Here is a 24,155-nt window from a genome sequence, read left to right as displayed (position 1 = left end):
TGACTCTGCAGTCTGGATCTCTCTCTGTTATTGTCAGCGCTCTCACATCCAGCAGCCAGCATGCCTTCAAACTCCGCCGCCAGCATGTTTGGAGGAGCAGGGGGAAGAGGCTCCAGGGCGTCCGTGTCGAGCCTGGAGGGGCTGCGTAACGTCCTGCGCAACGAGCCCAAAAGAGACTCCGCTCCCGCCGCTCCTGCAACGCCTGCCGCTTCCGCCGCTCCTGCCGCTGCTGCAGCTCCTGCCGCCCCAGCGGACGACAAGCAGACACTGCGGGGTCTGAACGACCGTCTGTCCGGCTACCTGGGCACCGTGAGGAAGCTGGAGAAGGAAAACGACGATCTGCAGAAGCAGATTGATGAGATTTTGGCCAAGAGGAAAGCGCCCGAGGGACGCGACTGGGATGAGGTTGAGAAACCCCTGGATGAGCTCAAGAAGCAGGTTGGTCTCCAGATTTCTTTATTTAATTATTTGTTGGAATGAAAATATAAGATTAACTCAAATGTATTTGGGGTCTTTGATATTCCACACAGAGCACATTTTTCATGAAATATGAGAAAATGCTTTGAATAAATGTTCCCAAATAATGATCCTAAAATATTTTACATCCTGTCACATAGATCAAAGACATCACCATGGACAACGCCAAGCTGATACTCCAGAATGACAACGCCAATCTGGCTACTGAGGACTTCAAGAACAAGTGAGTTTCATGTAATCTAGATTATAAAAAAGATGACTTTTTTTGAGAAAGATGGGGCTCAGAAAATGGCACAATAATAGTTTAGTACTCGCACACTAACAGCACTGAGAGTCGGTGGTGTTTGTGTGGGTCATTGTTGGGTTCCTCCCCGTGTGTGCAGGCTGGACGATGAGAAAAGGTCACGGAAGGAATTAGAAAAAGACCTGGAGGATCTGAAGAAGACCATTGAGAATTCCAAGCTGAAACGCGAGCAGACACAGAAAGAGATCGATCTGGTGAAGGAGGAGCTCGCTCGCCTCGAGCAGGAACACAAAAAGGTGAGACTGGAAACAAACACACACGACAACATCAACTAACACAAGTGGACTGTGTCAAATCTGAGGCAAACTTGTCGCGGTGGCTCTTGTAGGAGGTGGCTGTCCTGCGTGAGAAGATCAAGGACTCTGAGGTGAAGGTGGAGATCGACTCCCCGAACTCCAACCTGGCCGAGGTTCTCAACAAGATCCGAGGCCAGTACGATAAACTAGCCAAGAAGAACCTGAAGGAGACCGAGGAGTGGTACCAGAACAAGGTACCTCCAGGATCCAAAGTCAGACGTATTGTCCTTTTTTTCTTCTCCTTATCTCACCAGTTCCATCCTGTTTTTCCCCTCTCCAGTTTGACAACATCAAGGTGGTGGAGGCCCAAAACAGTGAGATCTTGAATTCTGAAAAGTCGGAGCTGAAGGATCTGCTCAAGCAGAAACAAACTCTGGAGATTAAGATCCAGAGTCTGCACAGCACGGTAACAGTACACCACGTGTACATTATTGTACATTTAATAGGAAGCTCATTCTTGAGTTTGTAGATGCCTCGTTTTGACATATAAAACATCAACATTGTCCATGTTTTCACATCATCACACTGCAGCTTTTGCAAAACTGACTGACATCAGACATACAGTAGATCCCAGTCAGACCTTAAGCAAAGTCCTAAAACCCTTGAGCAAAAGAACAAAATATTTGGTCTTTTAAGTCCTAAAGTCTTTCCTTTATCATGTCATGTATCAATAACACTGCCCGCAGGGGTGTTATTCTACCTGTCCTCTTCACAGGCATTCCTGACTGCCCTGTCATTACATAGTAAACCGGCTGCTTGAAGCCAGACAAACTCTTTATCTGGCTCACTGTGGTCTGACGAGCCACCTGGATCTGCTCTTGCACAACAAAATAAACTGTGAACATGAAAAAGGTCAAGGCTCCTGAGAAGTCACAGTGATCTGTTATTGTGTTTCTTGAAGGTCTTGTCTCTTTGGTGTGTTATCCAAAGACAAAAATACAACTCCTAAATAAAATCACGTGATGTCGTCCTTTTCAGATCCGCAATCTGGAGGAGGCCCTGAGGAGCAGCAAAGTGGAGTACGGTCAACGCCTGGGCCCCCTCAACCAGGTGATACTTGACCTGGAGGTGGAGCTGAGGGAGGTGAGGTCAGAGGTGGAGCGCCACGTGGAGGTCAACAAGAATCTGCTGTGTGTTAAGATGAAGCTGGAGGCGGAGATCGATAACTACCAGCAACTGATGCACGGCATGTCAGCTGAGAGTGACAGGTGAGGATGGTCAAAGCATTTGTATGATGTCTAATGAAATTGTGTTGTTGTGTACAGACACGTCTCCGCCCAGTAATCTGTAACTCACCTCTGACTAGCATTTTCTCTTGTTTAGTAGAGACGGACTGCTCCTCTGTAGTCCATAAATCTTACCTAATGTAGCTTAAAGTTTGACATTTCGGGAAATACACTTATTCGCTTTCTTGGCGAGAGTATTTCTCAAAATGTCAAATTAGTCCTTTAAATGGTTTAAGGGAATACCATGAACGCACTAAAGCATGGTGTACCTGTTTCCCACTCGGTACGTTAGCATACTTATCCTCCTCTTCCCTGACAGCTTGGAGTTTTCATTAAAGGAGGCGGTGGAAAGCGGTAAGTTCTGGATCCGAAAAAAAAAAACAACTTTAAATGAAATCACAATGGTTCAGCATGTTCCTGCTGTGACCTGATCGTAAAAAAAGTTTATCTCTGCTGCCAAGAAAAACCTGAATCGATTATTGAGATGCTTTCAGTTTGGTCTTACAGTTTAATTGGCTCCATTCCAACAGGAAAAAATGTGACCCTTCTGTAGATTTGAAAGAGCTAGAAAGGTGTAAGCAGTTAAGTTTGATGGCACTCCTCACAGAATAATGTTGTCATGTGGATGCAATATGATTTACACCTTTATATTCTTTCAAAATCAACAGTAGAGTTAATGGTGCTGCGTGCAGAGTTAAACTTGAAATCTAACACTCACACGTCACTTTTTGGAGGAATAGTTTTGGGAAATGCGCTCATTTGCTTTCTTGTCAAGACTTTCTCGTTAGATGAGAAGATGGATACCACTCTCCTGTCTGATCTTGAGTGGTGTCAATCTCATCCAACTCCGTGCCAGAGAGCCAGTAAGCGGGTTTCCCAAAATGTCAAATGATTCCTTTAAAGCTAGCCGTGCCACTAAACTGCACTCGACTGTTGTCGTCACTTTGCACCCTGTAACTGCATGCAATCACACCTGATTTTAACACTACGTGGGGATCATGAGTGTAATGATTATAACAAGCAAATCAATCACAAAAAAGAAAACATAACTTCTTCGTCCAGTGTTTTTTTGGTCACTCTCGCAGAAGCACACACAGATTAAAGGAAGCCTGAAGGACCAAGAGGATGCTAAACATATGTTTATGCTTGAAACCTGTAAGATCTGATCATCTTCTTGTTTGCAGACCAGCAAAAGCCTAAGGATGAGGTGCAGCAGGAAGAAGTGAAAGATGAAGCCCTTGTGAAGCAAGAAAGCGCCCCCTCCAACAAAGCCACTCCCCCCAAAGCCCCCGAAGATGCCACTGCTGAAGCAGATAAACCCCCTGAAATGGAGGCCATCAAAGCCAAGAAGGTTGCTACCGAGAAGCAACAGAGCAACAGCCACACTAAAAAGAAAAAACCCAAGACCAAAAATAAGGATTCTTCCTCTTCTTCTTCCTCCTCCTCCTCCTCCTCGTCTTCTTCTTCTTCCTCCTCCTCCTCCTCCTCTGAGAATGAAGATGAAAAGCCCAAGAATGAGGATGAAGTGGCCAAAGCCTGATCTTTAAAGGCTTTCTTCTTTTCCTGTCTCTCTGCATCAGTATCATATCAAACTGTTTCCTCCTGTTGCTGCCAAACCTGTAAAACTACTGTGAGGTTGTCAAGATGTATTTTCTCAGGTGTCAGAAAATAAATAAATCTGAATTCGAAAGAAAGATGCCCAGCAGTGTTTCATTTACTTTTTGATACATTAATGATGTACACATACTTGTGTTTAGCAGGGAAATCAATACGACTCCTTTCCAACAGATAGTAGGGCTGCGATTATTTTCATTATCAATTAATCAGACAATTATTTTCTCAATTCATCGTTTCAAGTTACTATAATTGAAGACCAGTAAAGACAGAAACATGAATCTCTTACATATACCAGCTACCAACACTCTTAACTATACATTACATTAAATATACATATATGCAGATCAGAGTTGGCCTGTAGATTAATCATGTATTAAGTTCTCCTACTGAGGAGATAATGACTTACAAGTGATAAAATGTTTTTAATATAGTTACCAGCAAACAAATATCTTCTGGATACTGGATGAAATAGCCAAAATGTCAGTCAGGTGGGGAAAACTTTTCCAAAATGCCTTGATTTTAGGCATATTTTAGTTTATTTGAATGGTTTTAAAAGGATATAATTAGCTCAAGGAGGGTAGAAATTTTCAACCAATATAGGATCATGTCATCCTTAAACTGAAGAGTCAAAACACTGGACTTGTACGACAACAGTAAAAGCTAGAAATCTTACAAATATATCGTAATAAAATGTTTTAAGAGCCTTTAAATCAAATTTAGACACACAATTTTTACAAATCAGTTATATAGAATCTCTTTTCTAAGAATCCTTTTTTCTTGAATGTGTAATATTGTTAAGTGAAATAAGAAAAGTAAATTCAATGGAAATATTAAATATAACATAAGCGGTTGTACAAGAGTCAGAAAGTCAGCACACACTGCTACCAGAGAGATGCTTTTTTGTAAGAGTGATTTATTTTATTTTTTTCAAATGACGATGGTACAGACGACATGAAAGCACAGAGGGGGAGGAAGGGGGGGGTTGAAATCATCCAATACATATTGCATGGTGAGGGTCGAGGGGCAAGCAAGAGTACCAAATGGAGTAAAAGATATCGTATCAAAAATTTCAGTTTTTTCATATATATATTTATATAGGACTAATAATTCTCTTTAACTATGCAAAGCAAGGAATGCCCTTTTTCCATTTATCTTGAGCCGTGGCCTTCCCTAAGTAGAGCCAACATTATTATTCATTTTTAAAAAAACAGAGTGGACACGTTTTTTTTTGGGGGGGGGGGGCATTTAGAGGCGTCCTGGAGTCCTGACCGATGTGGCGTTGAGTCTCAGTGTAGCGCGTTTGGGCGTGTCCATGGGGGTTTGGATTTCTCTGGTGGGGGTTGGCCTCAACGGGAGAAGGTCTTTCCACTGAAAAATGAAACAAAAGACATGTTAGACGCCAAACAAAGCTCACAGCTCAAACCCTTCAGGAGGAACTACAGTATGTAGTCTGTACGCTAAGTATTAAGCTACAGCCAGAAGCCCATTAGCTTATCCTAACACAAAGGCTAGCTGACAGGGAGAAACAGCTAGCCTGGCTCTGTTCGAGGGTAACAAAATCTGCCAAAATCCCACTAATCATCACTTTATATGTCGTCTGAAGTCTCGTCATCACCGTGAGGTTGCCAGGCAGAGACTCCAGAGAGTCACTGCTCCCGGCCAAGAAACAGTCGGGCAGTCTATAAACAGTCCTATAAAACCACGATTCTTCATTTTTACACTTTGGTTTTTGTTCCGATTAAACAAACAAGACATAATGTGTGAATTTGGCAGCTTTGGGGTACTATATTTGAGATATGCAATAATGTTCATGTCAAACAAATATGTGATTGACATTTTAAATTCGGATCTATATTCCAGAGAATTTCTTAGATGACAATGTTTTATTTTGTACCCTGTAGCCAAACCCAGGATTCATGAGAAATGTTTCTCCCTCTTTGAAACTCACAAAGATGGCAGCCATGGGGGTTCCCAACTTATTCCTGTGACACATTAACCACAGAACAAAGACTCTCTGTGCTCCGACAGTGTGTATTTCCCAACTATTTCAGAGCTACAATGCTAAAAGAAAACTCTTTGGAGGTTTCAGCAGAAAGGAGATTGTAAAAATTCCTTCCTGACTCACTTCAAACACTACAAAAACAGTGGCCACACACCTCAAAAACACACTGAGATACAGAGCTGCACACTCGCTCACAAAGACAGAAGAAAATAATGCAGAGCTAGTGTATCTCAAAGCTGAATCTGGTTGTATTTTCCTTTCAACTGCAAAAATAATTCATGATTCGTCTTAAATGAAGCCTCACAGCCAGGCTCGTGATTCATGAACTGTGGGTCATCATTTAAGATCTGAACAGTGCAACTGGCAGAGAGGAGGCTTAAAATATTGTGATTAAGGATCTGTACCATAAAATAAAATCTGTTTAATTAAGCTTGAATAAGAAACAGTTGGATATAAATCCTAAAATCTGATTCACAGCATCAAAACACCTCTTTGATCGCAGAATCATGGCAATAAAACTGTCAATTTTAGTCCAAACTTTGCTCCCATCTTGCTCTTCTTACTGACCGAGTGGTGGTTTAGAAACCAGAGGTGAGTGTCGACAAGAGGAGGAGAGCAGAGGCTACTTACGAGATGGTCTTCATCTCCTTCTTCTCGGCGTCGGGTCGAGCGCGATTCAGCACCTTGAGGAAGTCTGACGTCTTGGCCCTCATACGTGTGTGAATGTAGGCCTGCGGAAGAGACAACGCTACGTATGAGGAGATTCTCATCAGGTATTCATAACAATCATAACACTTCATTTAAGTCTTGGAACACAACAATAACACAAAGATGCATTTTATTTCCTGACAAATAAGCCATTTTGCGTCAGGTGCAGTATCTTAAATGCTGCAGCAGAGGCAAGAACAATAGCAAACTGCTGTTTTGACAGTGTATAATCTCCTGTTTCTCAAGCTTAACCCACCCACAACTGTCCATAAATCCATCTGCCGCATCGCCCACGCAGACTCCCTGCCGTCTGATGCAAAAACATCCAACATACAGTTCCATTATCTGCCGTCTGAACACCAGGCACTTACAAAATGACACAATAGCCTAAAACATGCCTCTGAAGGGGAAGTCATCCAAAAAATGCTTTGATTAGGGTGTACACCCAAGACAGGTCCATTTGAGGAGTCATTAGGAGCATGACTCGTTTTGTGTGCGATACGTACACAAACACCCACACACTGCAATAAAACCTGTATGATCACTGAGGGTGGCAGACAAGTCGTCGACAGGTGGGGCAACTGTTTGATCTCATCTATGGCTGGACTTTCTATTATGGAGAAGGTACTGTAAGGCACTAAACCACCCTGGACAACATGTTATTACAGAGGAGGGCTTTATGGCCTGTTTGTCGCCTGTGATTAAAGGAGACTTGTAGTGCGAGTGTGTGACAGGTGCCTCCTTAATATTCATTTAGCTGTGGTGGACCCTCAAACAAAAAATGTATCACGTGAGCCAAGAGCTCAGCCTCTAGCTTTAAAATATTACTACAATTAACAGATTATCTGAACAAACATAATGATAAAAAACAAGCATTTCTTACCAACTCCTGAACCCACTGACAGCCAATAAAAATACTACAATATTTTATCTAAAAGGCCTAATAAGGTGGTTTGCTCCTGTTGTGCAGTTTCTTGGTAGGCTCTATTTGAAAGGTTCTTGAGTCAGAAATCAACTTCTTTAGACATGTGAAACTGTACTTCAGAGCTTCATTAAGAGGTTCCTAAAACATCAATTTTAGGCAACATCTTAAAATCTGTCACAAAGACAAAAGTGCCCTAACCCTACAAAATATTTTTAAAAATCCTTTAAAGGAGCTGCCAGAGTATTTGGTCCTGATACTGGACCCTGATTAAGTTTAACTGACCTTGGAGCACTTTATGTGGTAGTGCAGGTAGTCCCTGAAGGTGTGGATGAGGTTGATGGTGTTGTCTCTGGCATTGGCATTGGTGTGACGTGGGAACAGGACTGAAAACATCCAAACAGTGCATATACATCAGTATCAAGTGATAGTGAAATAAATCGCAGTAGTGTTGCCGCAAAACAGGCTACGAAGTATCAGCCAATGCTTTAACAGGTACTGACCGAAGGTGATGTATCCAATGTTGTCACCGACGGCGGCGTCCGTGTCCTTCAGCTCCAGTGGGGGCTCCCTGTGGCTGAACAGCACCTGGGGGGCTGTGTGGCTGGCTCGCCGACCCTCTTTGAACTCCTACACACAGAACAGGTAAGTGTATAGTAACAGAGTTTTAGAAGTTTTTTTTTTCTTTATTAACCTTAAATGATAGAAAAATACAACATAAGGAGGTACAGTATAGTCAATTACTTAGTTACTACTATATTATCATATTTGTAAAGTTGGAGTCTTAGTTGAGCTAATCCTCCAGGAAAATACTTGGGGATGTTAGCTTAATTAAAAAAAACGTTAGCTTAAAAGCAAAGAAGGAAATCTGGTTTATGTCTAAACAAAACATTAAAAACAAAAGAGAAAAGAAAAATGAGGGATAAATAATTGTTTCCCTCATGTTCTCTGAAGGTTAGCTTGTGAGCTACTTAGTTTATTTAGTTAGCTACATGCTGCTACAGCTAATGTGAATTTAGAAGGTCAGCTAGGCTAAGTAGCTAACTGAAATAAATTAGTATATAAACAAATACACATTTTATCAACCGACGGTGAGAGTGCTACGCTACGTCACATTAGCTACCTTCTGGCCTACATTATTGCTTAGCTGTGTCCCAATTCCATACAACACACTAATGCTACATTCACGCTATGTCAGCCCGACAGGAAGAACTCAGGAGTGTTGACGCATTATTCAAAGATGTTTACGCCCATTGCTAGCCTTGTGGTTACACAATATAAACAACTAACTTAGCTATTTTAAATTGTGAGTGAAATCAGATACAAATTAATGGTGAGTAGCTCCTTTGTACGTAGCTTAATTGACCGAAATAGAGTTAATACTTTATTTAGATGCAACTGCCAGCCATTGTGACACTGGTTTGTTGACACTTCTGTTGTTTTTTTTGCCAAATATCGTACCCGTGAAAAATTCCTGAATTACACACCTGCATGAAGACTTTGCCGATGATGACATCGTCGTCGTCTTTGAACACTGTGCTGAACACCACTGTCACTCTGTCTTTCTTGGCCTCCACATACCTGAGATAACAGGAGACATGTCAGAGGTTTAAGACCTAATAAGGGATTACCACAAAAATGACAGCATAATCCTGAAAGCTTTCAAACTCTTCCCCCACGTACATGGACTCATCGTCTCTGTAGTGGACCACGGCCCTCTGCTCGCCCTCTTTGCCCTCTTCCTGGAACTTGAAGTACTTTTCAAACACAGAGGCGAAGCAGTTCCTCTTGAGCATCCCCGCCTGGTGGACAACCTCGTCTTTATTGGCTGGTAGTGCGTCCAGGTCGTAGAGGAGGGACACGTTGTAGCCTGGGAGTGATGAGGATTACAGATTGTGCAAAATCCACAGCATGAGTAATGGCTCAATTTTAGCCACCCCTTTTAATTTCACAGTTTGACCAATGAGCCACCACAAACTAAGAAATACTGGGAAAAGATGTTGTAAAAATGAGGAACAAAGTTGACAATCAAGATTGTTATGTGGCAGAGTGACACACTAATGTCTAAAGTTCAGAGCAAGGATCTTAAAACTGGTCTGATGTTAGCGGTCAAACAACCTCATGCAATAACTCAAAGGCATCTTTGTGCTATGGTTAGTTATTAGGTCAGTTCTAAAAGGAGATCAGTTACTTTGAGAACTTACCAGCCTCTGTTGAAACCAGGAAATTCCCATAGACCCTCTTGAGCAGCTGAAATTAAAAATATGACCGTTATTTGTACCATACTTCTCTAAATACAGTTTTCAAAAGAAGTAGCTTGACACAGTACAGAAGAACCACGACACAAAGGCAAGAGAAGAAAAAAACAAAGAACGTCAAAGCAAAAAGGTCACAGGAAAAAAAATGTAATTGATACAAGAAAATTTGGCTAATAGGATAAGATCATGTATATTTTAAAAGACCAAGCTCTTAAGGTAGGCCCTGATACTGCCACTTTGATTTCTTTTGATTAAAAAAAACCCCCAGAAGAAAGCTTTGATTTTCAAAACAATTTTCATAGCCTGTGGGAATCCTCCGAGACTAAGCAGGTGGTTTAAGAGAAAAGAAGAAACTAGCAGAAATGTCAGCATCAATAAAAGCAAAGAAAGAAACAAACTCGCTGTGCGACAAAAGACTGGCAGGAAGGAGCAGAAGTGTGTAATTTTGGAGGTTAGAACCACAACATGGGGCCTCCTAATGGATACCTGTCATTGTGGAATGAAGAGAGGGAGACTTAGCAGCGATATGCAAATGTAGCTCAGGTATGACCACCAAAAGGAGAAAAAACAAAAGTGCCCCAGTGCCCCAACAAAGAAAACAAAAGACTGAGTGTAGTATACTATATTCTTCCAAACTTTAATCTTAGCAGCATTTTAGCAAAGACAAATATGTCAAATGAAGAACAGATAAGAATGTGTGAGAATAAACCCTTCAACAAAATAACACACTGCTTTCTTAATAGTCTTTCCACAGGCTGAATATCTGAATGTGACACTGTTGGACCACTAACTTATCCCTGTGCTCTTGAGTTTTAGGGAACAAGGAGGGAAGTCGCTGGACGGCAGCCAAGACATTCATACACAGTGGCTACTGCTCGCAGTCAGCACTTCCTCGCCTGGGGTGAGTCACACAAACTCACTTCCTGTCTCTACCAGAAGCCTCAGCAGCTGCTTTCTTCCTTACATGGCAAGAGAGCTCTTGTGGTGGAGGTGTGTGTGTGTGCAGACAGCAAACATAACCTCATTCAGCTTTTTTTCTTTTTATACTTTATCATCTCAAACTGACACCAAAACCAGACAGAAAGCAACCTTATCAGCATTCTTGCCTGGACGTATTAGTGACCATGTTTTTATTGCTGCAGCAGCGCATGTTTGCAGAGTGACAGCAGGTTTCAACAGCTCACCTGCAATTTGAAAAAGTATAACCTGAAAGCAACTGTTGACCTCCGCATGACTGGTTTGTTTTCAAGGAACAATGCTTCAGAAAACCACAACTGTATCCTGACAAGGATATTTCAGCTCTTAAAATATGATAATTGTGTGTTGTACCTCGTCAGCCCCATGTTCCTGCAGCTCCTTGTAGAACTTCAAGGAGATGCTGACCATCACTTTGGTCTTGTCCCCATTGGGGTTGGAGATGTGGTACAAGACGCCATCGAAATCTGCAGCAGAGATGAACAACATTAAAGCCTGCAGGTGATGAATGAGGGACAGGCTCCTCACCCTTTACTTCTGGCAACTTGACACACTGACACATTTTGTACTAATGTGCCATCTTAATTAGTAACCTCAATTCATGCCGGTACATACGATTATTACAGCCATTTTGACATGTGAGACGTAACACTGTGTGTCATCTAGCAGTGATTACTCAACATGTGCGAAAGGTTAATGGCATAATAGGAAGATAGCTGGTATGATCACAGCAGCAGCAAGCACAGCTAAAAATCAGTAGCACCTCCAGCAATAGCCTTCAAAAAGTCACACTGACTTTTTTTATTTTTTTCAACCAAGCTGTTAAGGAACTGCGGGGTCGGATCTAAACAAGGACATTCAAATGACATACAGTATATAGCAAGCTGTTAGATAAGATAATCCCACCTGCAAACGTCACATCGACGGCCTCTGGTTTGGTTCTGCAAGGAGAAAATTAAATTATGAGCTGCATGAGGCATTAAGAGAATAATGATAAGTCTTTAAGTCCACCAATTCACATAGAATCTACATAATACTGAATGGCTCAGTCTGTGTTAAATTTCTAAAATTTTAGCAAAACTCTCTAGTGCTGATATCGTCAATCAATTAGCTGATCAACAGAAAACTCATGCACAGCAATTGTGAGGATTTGCTGCTTTTCTTTAGAATATCTATTGGTACATTTAAAATACGTAGGTTTTGCACTGTAGGTCAGACACAACAGGCAATTTTAAGGCATCACCTTGGGTTTTAGGAAAGCGTAATGGGCATCTTTATTTTTTACCATTTTCTGACTTTTTATAGACTAATAAATTTGTCAATGAATCGATAAAATAATTAAAATAATTGTTCATGACAGCCCTAGATGTAGCATCGCCAACAAAATATAATGTGAGTGAACAGAATCAATCACTATTTCAATCTCAGCAACTCAGCCTATCACCAAATGACATCATCAATTTACCTTCTGAAAACATAAACTGAAGTCTTTCTGCTCTGATTTCAAACCAGGGCAACTTATGTTTGTTGATATTAATGTTTCTGCCCAAATTCTTATGAACAGCACACCACAACCACGAGTATTCTTTAATGAATATCAGCTTTTCTTAAACCAGCAAAACACTGTAATGGGGATGTACAACAGTAAATGAACACTTTAAAAAGGTGGATGCTGCAGCAGCTTGTCCAAGCTGCATACTCTGCATGCTCCAAGGAGCTGCAGCTGGCTGTTCACAGGGCGCAGACTTGACTCAGCTTGACTACAGGAATGCGGAAATGGAGAGAGGGGCGATGGTTAGCTAACTGGTAGCCGCTAACTGCTTTTATGGAGCCGTGGAGAGCAAATTAATGGTCATCAGTAAGTGGAAACACCAACTTCAATGTCATATAATCAGCCCTATGCAGTTACACCGTGGTTAATGACTGCTGACACCGGATATGAGCAGTTTGTTATCTTGACAGACCTGTTGTGTCAAAAACTGTACTCATTTCGAAATGGGTTTCATTGGCCGTGAATCCTGGTTTAATCGCCTAGTTATTGAGGGTGAAATGTCTTTAATAAAGGGCTAGTCGAGTCATTTCTAGACGTTTGTGGTTTGACACAAGGATATCCAACAGTTAATTAATTTCGAAGAAGCTAGCTAGCCATAAACATCAGCTGTACTGCGTTCGGCTAGCCGCGTTTTATAATATATGCAACCTCGTAAACCGTTTTAAAATGTTTAATTAGTTAATATTTGGCCAGTGGTAGCAAAATAATCTAAAATGCGTTATTATTTTACTTCCATTGACTGTGGGGCAACAGCCAGGGGGGATAAAATTCATTGGGGTTACAAATTCTGGCACTCACTGACCGTGCAGACACACCCCAGCTTTAGGCAAACCAGTCACGGCGGATCAGCAAACATAGCTCATTGTGCAATTTAGCATTTTAGAAAAACAAATACGACTGCCTATCTAACTTGTGCAAAGTTGCAAACGTTTATCAGTTGCATCCGGAATCCCGTCCTTGCTTCATTAAATGTAGCCATCATCTTCCTTAAAACGCTAAAGGAGAAGCTAGCTGACGTTAGCAATGCTAGCCAGGTGTAACAATGATTTCTCACCCGTTGGATGCGCCGTCGAACTTCAACGACAGCGTCTCTTCTATAATGCGGTTATTGATTTCTAACAGGATCATCGCAGCGGACGCCGGTGTCGAGGAAAGGGGGATTGATCGGTGCTATTTGGTGGGATTAACCTCTTTGTGTCAAATTCTGCAAATTTTTCCTCCCTTGACAGACCAAACCGCTTCCGTCGAGGCTCCTTCCGCCTGCCACTTCCGCGTATTTTACTCTCAGGACCCCATAAGATGAGGATGCCCGCAATATTGCCTGTAATAAATTCGTAATGACAATATTGATAATTGAAGCCAATTGGATGGAAAGAAACGTGTCTGTCCTTGACTTAATGGATGACAGAGGTTATCTATTTAATTTAGCATCAAACACAACTTGAACCCCGCAATGTCCAAGTCCACAAATTATACTATACAAAAGAATACTTGTTCCTTCACAAAAACATCATTAATTACTATTAATTATAATTAATCAACCTGCCCCACTCTCATTTGAAGGTATCTTGCTTCTTGAAAAATGTCATAATTATTTAGAACATGCCTTACAGAGAAGCTCTATCCAGGTAGACGAACTCATAACATTATATTTGCACTTTGTTATTGTAATAAGGTTTATAAAAACAGAATCCGATTTACTTATAGTTGAGTTATTTATGTTGTACTTTCATTTCTTATTTTACAATGCTTCCATATGCTTATACTCATACGTTTATATTACTGTTCTTAGATGACAGCTGTTTCATGTTATTGTTCTTTTGTAACATGTTAATATGCAGCAATTGTTTCTTTATGAACCTTGGAGAGAAGAAAAAAAAAGTCTCTGAAGTGTGGGTTGATATTGAATTTCCCGTTCCAGTCACCTCTTCTTGTGAAACCCTACTGAAAGTAAACACATTATAAAAACCCTTTAGGCATATTTTAGATCACTGCACATCACACATCACATCTACGAGGTTGAATTACCAACCGGGCTAAGCTGGGAACAGCGCCAGTGCCCCAGTTTCCCAGGGACCACAAAAGCCCCGTTTGAAAACTGTCACTGTTTTTTTGGTAATTTGATTAACTGCAGATGTTGTCAAATCATTTTCTTTTTAAAATCTCATCTCAGATGTTTTCTACCCTTGTCAGGTGAAGGCAGTTACAGGGAAACAAGACTCATATCAGCATGAGCTCCTTCCAGACTTCAGGTAAGGCATTTGATAAGTACAACAGGCCTCATGATTTTATACATTTAATCTGATTTAGATTAAGGATTCTGTATACGTGCAGTATCTTGCAGGTCACAAAGTTATTAAACACATTTGGATGAGTCGTGTAAAATATTTATTTGGGTGATTTTATGTTCTTTTTTCACATAATAAAATCAAGTGAACAGATCCAGATGTTTTATTCATATCAGATGAAGCAGATCTATGTAACTATGGTCCTCACCTGTCAAACAAAACAGACAACAGGGTCATAAAGTTTCCTTTAACACGAGAAGAATGAGGAGCAGTAAAACTAAACACAGGAGTCAGTGTAATTACAAGGTTTTTAAAAATAATTGTAATGGCTGTCGACACCAACACAATACAGGATGGTTTGACATACGTGACATCAGACAGTCATTTTGAGCTTTTTTGGTTCAGTGACTTGGTGAAAGAGGAAGTTCAAGAAAGTAATGAAAAAACAGCTGTAAAAAAAAAAGGGGAAAAAAAGACATTCAGTCGTATAACAAAAACAGGTAGCTCACTTATGGCACAATGAAACAACTAAACAAGTATTTTTAAGTATAGAAGTTTAGAAGATTAATCAGCAACTATTTTGATAATTGATTCATTGTTTTAGTCATGTTTTTAGGCCATAATCCTAATAATTCTCTGGTACGAGATTCTCCAATGTGTGTATTTGCTTTCCTTTGTTTTAAATAATTATACATTGGATATCTTTGGGTTTTGGACTGTTGGTTGGACAAAACAAGATATTTCAATTATCAATTAATTGTAAAAATAAACAGCAGATTTGTTGACAATGAAAATAGTCATTAGTTTCAGCCCTAATTTTCAGTGTTTCCTATTTTGAGTTGATTTGATTACAGCAATTTTCTGTCACCTACTGAAAATAATTTTTGATAAAATAAATTTAACAATTATTTAAAAATAACAAGTGAGACTTACAAAATGTATATTCATATGATGACCATTGCAGTATCTATTTTGATTGTGACGGTAAATGTTATGATGATGTATTCTTGAGATTTATTTTGCTGTATTTCACTGTGAGGGAGCAAAAAAAAATAAAGTATAGAAAAATAAAATGAAGATAAAATCACATACCCTCTTTTTACCTTCTACATCATTGACATAACATCTTAAACTTGTTTCACTTGTTGTCTTTTGTAACATGGTTTGTTTTTTGTCAGCTTTTTGAAAAGATTGAATTTATTGTTTGTTTATTTGGTTCAGTTTTCTAATCCTTTAGTTCTTATTTTCTGATATTTCTTAATGTCACGCATTGAATGCTTGATAAAGGTTTGTGGAGAGCGTAAACACCAAGGACAATGACAGAAATAAGTCTGATATGTTTTATTTTTGTAAATCTATTGTTATATTCAACTGTGCACATATGACCACATTAGTGTTGTGTGTGTATATTAACAAATTAAACGTTCTTCTGAGAAGCGATTAGGTACTGTGCCAGATTTCCTGCTTGATGTGGCACAAGGAAACAAAGTACCACAGAAGAAGAAGAATAAACGAGTGTTTCTCTTGGCTTCCTCGAAGGGGTCAAGTGGATTCAGGTGTTTTCGTTTAGTTTTGTTGTTTCTGAGCAGAGACAGTTTAAAGGGTCTGTAAATTACAAAACAGCAACAACAACAAAAAACACATCTGAGGTTTGGAGATGAGATTGTGAGATCTGCTGTCACCCCTATTCAGAGGAGGTGAATGGAATTTCATTTATTTTGTTTATGGTGTTTCATTGGAACTACTTTAGATATAGTAGATAATAGTCCCTGATCAAAGCAAAATGTGTGGAGTAACTGGCATGTTACTTGTTACTTGTTTCTGTAAAGACATTTCAGTCACGCGCCTACGTTGTCTATCTTCATATTTTTGGTGAACTAACTTTTTAAACTGCAAGTATATATATTTATATATGTTTTTATTGGTTTTAGAGATTAGATAAAGGGTTGGTACATGATAGACAGGAGAAGACAACACAAGGAGGTTCTTAGCTATATATATATACAGGCGCTCCTTTGATCTCTCTTCAGAATTTCCTTTTAATCTATGAGATTCTGTCTCTACCATCAGATATACCCAATCTTTCAAATCTGGAGCTATTTCTCAGTGCCTCAGAATAATCCTGGAGGCCCATTTTAAAATGTTTGGTATTTGAGATCTGTCCTTTAATAAATACAAATCAAGAATCAAGCGGATTATTATTGAACCAAACCATCCATCTAGGACTTCCATTACTTTGACCCAGGTTGGTCTAAATACATGTAGCATATTCCCATAAGAAATGTAGAAGTGAGATTCAAGTACTTCCACCACTGCTTACACAAATGTTGACTGACACCAGAGAACATATAATACAGTACAAAATACTGTCAATTAATACTGAATACAGTTCATATAGTGAGTACACACACATTGTAGACCCCATTCATCACTTTCATTCTGTGGAGTCTTATTGGAGTATGATAATGTCTAAAGAGGGAAACATATTACACATTTATATCCCAAATTATTATAGAAAACAAAGAGCTAAGAGGACTTCAGGGTGGCGATTGCAAAATAATGTCCCAAAGGAGGTGCCTTGTCAAACAGTGAAACTCATAAAGTGTTATCTTATAGAAAAAAACGTAGATACTGCCACACTAAACTAAATAAACTAAATTCCAAGCGTAGTTGGTCATTTTAAAGAGATTACAACCTTATAATTAGCAGGAATCTCTGGCTTCAGTGTAACCTCAGAAACACCTCTCTTCCGCTGGAACACGATGAAAAAAGCGTTTCCAGAGAATAGGGGTTAGGTTTAGGTTCCCGAGAAGAATCACGTCTGTGCCAAGTTTCACACCATTGTTTACAAGCTTTGCTGAAGGAAATTCAAAGTCCTGCACGTTAGGCAGGTGGAAGTCAGGTGTCGAGGAGTTGGCACAACAAACGAGCCAGTTCCCAACAGTCGGAGGTGATTACAGTTTAGTTGGATGCTGTAACTGTAACGCAATAACCCTCAGGGTATTTAAGTATAGATCTGATGTACTGTATCACTACATTTCACCTTATATAATTCTCTATATCCCAAACGATATTATATTGTGTTATGTTATGATGATATGTATGCATATGTGTATTTATGTATATATTATGATAAACTGTTTATTGCATAATGTACTACATCATATTTATACATTAAGTATAATTACTTGATCATATTATATACTATTGTGGTTATTCTTATTTATCTGTACATATTTATGTCCTTGTGCTGCTGCAACACCTTAGTGCATCAGTAAAGGTTTATCTTATCTTTTCTATTTCCATTTCTGTTCTGTTTTTTCATTAATCCGATTTTTTAAAATAGTGATATTATCTTAGACACATTTTTAGTGTGTTTACAATGGACAATACTTTTAAAAGTATGATATAAGATCAGAACAGGTAAGGTATATATGTTTGTAGAGGAATTGTGTAATTTGAGCAATGAAGCCTGACTATTTGTTAAATTAATCTTCATAGATTATTTCATTTTTTACCCTGAACTCAAACAAAACAGCAAAAACTATAAGAAGACATAAATTATGGAAACAATACAAAAACATTGATATTCACTTCTGCTTTCATTCTTTCTCCTTCCCTTTTTTAGTTCATTTTATTAGTGCTGTTAAGTTTAATGATAGTTACACACAAAGCACTGAAGTATGAAATTGGTCTCCAAGTGTGACAAAACACACACACACACACACACACACACACACACACACACACACATACACACACACTGTTGACCCAAACAGTGTTTGCGAAAGTAACCAGAAACTAAAAACAGGCCATTCTCGTTAGGGGACCTTCACGCTTCCTGATGGAGGCTGGCAACGTGACATTAGTGTCATTTAGAGTCTTTATGTCTCCGTTTACTTACAGATATGTGATAGCTGCAGGGACGACAGCAGTGATGCAACACGCTGTTATGTTGATCTTACTTTAAGATCAATAGGAGGAGTGTGTCAGTGAGGTCCCCTGTCATTACTGACGTGTGGTTATCATCTTTTTCTCTGCATGATCACTGATGTTTGTCACGCAACGCAACAGAGATTTTGACTTGATCAACAAAATCACAGAAATAACAGTCAACTCTCAACTTTTAGCTGGACTGTCCACGTGATAAAAACAAGTTTTTTAAGTAGACACAGTAGTTTTTTCAAGTTGGGAACAAAACAGGGGAATAATACCGGAAGTTTGCAACAGCAAGAGCGAGAACAAAGAATGTCATTTCCAGAAAGTGTTCCAGCTGACACTCTGACCTGCTGATTGGTAAAACACCTTACCACACACCCCTGATTACCCAATGACTTGCAACAGGGTCACATCACATGTTATCTGCATCAGCCTGAATGAGAACTAGTCCTTCCAAAACATCATTTAGGACAAATGGACAATTTTACTGATTACTATAATGATGATGTCTCCTTTTTAGATTGGGAGCTTTATTTTTTCATTAGTTGTAGAGATGAAGGGTGATGAAGTGTTGTTTTATCTGCCCCCTAAAAACAAGTCAATGTCTACTTGCCCACCTGCATACGTCTACCAGGTGAAGAGCAGTTCCATCAAATAACAGTGTCCTGAAAAGGTCAAATGATCCATTAATTTACAAGAAAAAAGATTAGAGGAAAATATGTAACAATCAACATGATTTTGTGTGCCAGAAATATGCTTTCTAAGCTTTTCTTTCTTGTTAACAGTTGAAAAAACAATTAATTCCCAAAACAAGATTTAGTTTAATCTCATTTTACCTGCTTTTATGTTGCTGTTTGGGTGATTTATTTTATTGATATTTATCTCCCATATTTTTGTAATCAGTGTTGATTAATTAAGATGGGAGGGCAGTAATTCCCATGTTTTATGGGTGAATAAATTGAACCTTGAAATGTTATAATTGGATAATCAAATATTCCCATGAGTTTAATTACCTAACTTCTATCTTAAAAAGAAACTACCCGCTCTTATATCTCCTAATAATAAGGATACATATTGTGATTTAATACATCAAATGAATTCTCACCAGGCCCTTTTCACCACAGACACAACACCAGGACCCAGAAACTGAAGCAGCTGAATGGAATTCAGCCATCATTAATTTTATTTCTTGCACCTGTGCTTTTACAAAGTCCTATTGCAGCAGAAACACTTGATGGCGCACGCACGTGCAACAGGAAGGAAACAGGACATTGGGTCAACTCTCCATTTAAAAAATCACATATTGTATCACACTCTTTGGCATGGACTCATTTGGGTGTTGTCGTCTTTGAAAGCTGCAGCCAAGTCAGTGCCGAAGGTGAGTGTCTCAACTAGTTTATTCTCAGAGGTGAAAACTAGAGGGACGGTACATTTAATAAAAGTAATTACATTTGTGTGTATTAAAGACAGACCATGTAACTTTTGAAAAACAAAATAGCCTAATAGTCTTGGTACAAATGAAAAGTTAAATTCATAAACAATGACACAAATTTGGCATCCTCAAACTGTGGGAAATAGCTTGTAATTTTTAAAGCTTGAAAAAGTAATGCCATGCATGCTCTTGTTGTTGTTTCCCCCTTTTTTAAGTGTGTTCTGTTTTCCATCCATAGTCATGTCGTTGATCCTTACCTTTGATGAATTCTGGGGCGTACTGAATGAAACCATCCACACCAATGAAACACTGGTTGTGGATCCAGAGACAATGTCATGTAAAATAAAACTGGGTCCTACAGTAGCTGCGACCCTGTGTTTCACCCTCATAGTCATCTTTTTACTGGCAATACCAGGGAACCTGTTGGTGGGGTGGGTGATCGGCACCAGCAAACAGGCGCTGACTCCATCGGATGTGTACTTGTTTCATCTGACGATAGCGGATGGTCTGATGGCCCTAACCCTCCCATTCTGGGCTGTAGCACTGGTCTACGGATGGATCTTTGGAGACTTCATGTGCAAGTTCCTCAACCTCGTCATCGAGGCAAACTTCTACACCAGCATCCTCTTCCTGGCCTGTATTAGCATCGACCGTTACCTCGTGATTGTGCACGCCAGTGAGAGTCTCAGGAGTCGTCAGAGGATGTGCAGCTGGCTCCTCTGTGCAGCAGTGTGGGCCCTCGGTTGGGCCCTCGCTCTGCCTGCACTTTTCAACGATGTCTCCAAACCAGATTCTGACTCCCAGAGGATGATTTGCAGTGAAAACTTTGACATCGGCAGCGCCTATTCATGGAGGCTTGCCACTCGCGTGTTCCGCCATATTTTTGGCTTCTTTGTCCCTCTTGTCGTCATGATAACCTGCTACAGCATCACAATGGCGAGGCTGCTGCACGCTCGAGCTTTCCAGAAGCACCGGGCCATGAAGGTGATCATAGCCGTGGTGATTGCGTTTCTGCTGTGCTGGACGCCATACCATATAACCATGGTGGTGGACACAGTCCTCAGAGCTGATCTGATGTCGTCTGACTGTGCTGTGAAGAGGTCAGTGGAGATGGCTTTGGTTATAACTAACAGCCTGGCTCTGCTCCACAGCTGCATCAACCCTGTGCTCTATGCCTTCGTGGCAGAGAAGTTCAGGAGAAAAATGATGCTACTCCTTCAAAGGAAAGTCAGCCTGGAGAGGTCGTGGTCAAGGTTCAGCAGGTCAACATCTCAGACCTCAGACTGCAGCGGAGCTGTTATCTGAAACCTCAGTGGACTTTTTTTAATATACAACATACCTCCATATTCACCAAGGCTCCCAAATCCTGCTGTTAAAAAAAGAAAGTCATGACAAGTACAAGATGCTCTAAAAGATGAAAAGTCAGGGGATCACCAAAGTCATTTTAGTTCATCCTTTCATAGCAATCCATTCAATAGTTGTTGAGAAATTTCACTAAAAAATGTCAACCTCATGGTGGCGCTACAGGAAAAATAAGAAGATCACCAGAGTCAGTAGGATTCATCCTCTGGGGATCATGAATGTCTGTAGAAAATTTCATCTTGAAAGGACTTTTATGAAGCATGAAATTATGAAGCAACAAAGATTACTCGTGGTTTCCACTCGTTAAAGCATCATATTATGATATAAAACGTCTGTTAGTCTGAGAGTATTTCAAGACAGTCAGAGTACGAGCTATGAGGTTAAAATGAAAATGATTTATCAAAGTGTATCTCCCTTTTTTGCCTCTATTTTCTCTCATTCTCTACTTCTGATCTGTGTGGAACACTGCTGCCATCTATTGAATTTACTGTTGTCAACATCCACTGTTGAAACATTTCACATTGCAACCGATTTGATCATGTCTACGTTCATTTTTCTCATTAATTCCCATTTTCTTTGCTCAAGAGTGGACCAGCATTATTCATGAACTGGACATGCATTGATGTGGTGACACATAATGTCTGGATATGCTTTTTTAATCTTGGAGTGCATGTATTTTAAATATGCAGTAGGTGCCCCAGGAGGAATTCAACCCTTCACTCTGTTTTCATCATCCAGCTGATGATTCTGTGTTCATTTATATATGCTATACATTTATATGTCGTAAAGTTTGTACAAAGTTCAAATGCTATTCACATTTCAGGTTCTGCCAAGTTAATCAATTAAAAATAAATGGCTTTGCAATTTCCCCTGCACTGACTGATTTAATGTTGTAGACCTGTGATTGGTTAGTATACACCGGCTCCTCCTAACCAATGAAATGTTTAATACTTCATCTGTCATATATGGAAATAATCTTTGAGTTTTTGACTTAACAGTATACCAACATTTGTGACAAACCTGCAAAATCTAACTCAATACATGATGCTGGAAATAGACGACAATCGACACTCATTCGCTTTTTATAATTGAGACAGAGTTCGTTCTTGACCTTGAAAACAGCAGTTTGCAAGGTTTTCAAGGTTAAGAATGCAATTATGTTATACAGCACAATACTGTTATAGAACAGTATGCATTATAATATTATATTACAACATATATTTGCATATTACTTTTCTAAGTATGCCTCTTACGATAATTATTATTGTATCATTTATTTGTATTAGTAGTTAAAACATTATTTGTCCAACAGATGGCGAGCATTTAAGGCAAAAACAACTTGACAAAAATGTGAAATAAAATGTGAACTTTATTAACTCTATAGTCTTTAACTTGCGCCATCTTATTAAATGGGTCTTGCTGAAATAAAATCGAAGAGAAAATATGTTTAATTTAATTTTAAGTGTTTAGTTAAATAAAGTTTTTACAAGCCATGTCGCGTAAATCAGAGCTACAGAACTACACTTCCCAGGAGTCAATGCGACGAGAGAACAGTGGGTTTGCTAATCCTGTTTCAGATGGAGCGCACGAGGTAAGTGACGTTAACTCAATTTTTGTGTACCCAAAAATTATGAACAAGTAAATGGTGCTTTATTGAATGGAAAGCCAGCTTGTTGTTGTGTAAACGGTCCGTAGTATGTAATTCAGTTGTGTCAACAAAAGCTACAGAGTTTCTATACTTCAGTTAGCGTTATTTTCTGTTAGCCAGTTTGCTAGCTAACGGTAACTTCGCACCTGTATCATAAATTGTGCGATAGCGTGACAAACAACACAACCACAGCTGGGGTTAGCACGTTGGCAGCTAACGTAACGTCCGCTGAGTGTTACGCTGGCATGCTTACACACACACACACACACACACAGACACACACACACACACACACACACACACTGATACCTAATGAATGGCTTGTGTAACTTGTTTGCATTGCCCCTCAAAATCTTGACACGTAACATGTAATTTAGTCCTCTGGAGCACACTGTATGTTTATTGGCCTGCTTTTCATTTTTATAGCAAACGTAGGAAGATTACATTGGTTATTCAAGATTGAAAATGTGACTGAAAACATAATTGGGTACTCCTGATGTGTCCCAGCATGTCCATGTCCATGTGTTTATCCAGCATAACTTTACAGCTGAAATTAGTCATTTTTTAAAGATTTATTTTGAAAATGTGCTTGTTTTCATACTCTTACATGATTGTAACCTTAATATTGTTGAGTTTTGGACTGTTGGTCAGATTAAACAATTTATTTGAAGACACCAGCTTGGCCTCTGGAAACTCGTGATGGCCATTTTTCACTATTTTTGTCATATTTTATGCACCAAACCATCGATTTATTAGGGAAATAACCTGCAGATTTATCAATGATGATAACAAGTGTTAATTGTAGTGTTATAGTCTGCCACAGTTTTGCTTCTAAAGTAGAAAACACAGCTGTGCTCTTATGTCATGTAGTGCCTGCACAGTGTCAAAATAGTCTGACTAACTGACAATGTTGTTATCTTTTCAGGTTAACAATGACACCAGACCCAGCTGCTGGATAGCTTGCTGTCGGGAAATGTCACAGAGTAGAATGGAGCAAAGGTCAACATTTTCTTTTACATGCAAGGGACAGCATGTAGCATTTTAACTATCATCACCCTGCTAAATGGTTCATTTTCACCATTTCAGTATTCTCTGACATGGAGAGGCAGAAGAGCTGAGAGGAAACCACAGTTTGATGGACGTTTTCAA

General features: G+C 39.5%; 2 protein-coding genes and 1 pseudogene across 3 annotated transcripts; 2 read left to right on the top strand and 1 right to left on the bottom strand.

Annotated features, from left to right (window-relative positions):
- Positions 1-60: 60 nt before the first annotated feature.
- On the top strand, positions 61-3,989 carry LOC139306809 (keratin, type I cytoskeletal 18). Of its 2 annotated transcripts, XM_070930761.1 has the most exons (8): positions 61-438; positions 618-700; positions 861-1,017; positions 1,110-1,271; positions 1,358-1,483; positions 2,056-2,285; positions 2,623-2,657; positions 3,488-3,989. In XM_070930761.1, the coding sequence occupies exons 1-8, from the start codon at positions 61-63 to the stop codon at positions 3,841-3,843; spliced, it is 1,527 nt and encodes a 508-aa protein (XP_070786862.1). In that variant the 3' UTR covers positions 3,844-3,989. The 2 variants fall into 2 exon arrangements, with proteins under 2 accessions (XP_070786862.1, XP_070786863.1); XM_070930762.1 differs by lacking the exon at positions 2,623-2,657 and having other exon boundaries at positions 3,488-3,627.
- An 831-nt stretch (positions 3,990-4,820) lies between these two features.
- On the bottom strand, positions 4,821-13,592 carry arpc2 (actin related protein 2/3 complex, subunit 2). The gene is made up of 10 exons (XM_070930512.1): positions 13,392-13,592; positions 11,692-11,726; positions 11,140-11,252; positions 9,757-9,802; positions 9,236-9,422; positions 9,040-9,133; positions 8,056-8,182; positions 7,838-7,938; positions 6,553-6,653; positions 4,821-5,288 (listed from the first exon to the last, which is right to left on the bottom strand). The coding sequence occupies exons 1-10, from the start codon at positions 13,463-13,465 to the stop codon at positions 5,267-5,269; spliced, it is 900 nt and encodes a 299-aa protein (XP_070786613.1). The 5' UTR covers positions 13,466-13,592; the 3' UTR covers positions 4,821-5,266.
- A 6,279-nt stretch (positions 13,593-19,871) lies between these two features.
- On the top strand, positions 19,872-21,324 carry LOC139306732 (C-X-C chemokine receptor type 1-like; annotated as a pseudogene).
- Positions 21,325-24,155: the final 2,831 nt, after the last annotated feature.

Source organism: Enoplosus armatus, chromosome 24 (assembly GCF_043641665.1).
Source record: "Enoplosus armatus isolate fEnoArm2 chromosome 24, fEnoArm2.hap1, whole genome shotgun sequence".
NCBI classification, from domain to species: Eukaryota; Metazoa; Chordata; class Actinopteri; order Centrarchiformes; family Enoplosidae; genus Enoplosus; species Enoplosus armatus.
The sequence above is the reverse complement of the archived record's forward strand: the minus strand, read 5'-3'. Positions and strand labels throughout refer to the sequence as shown.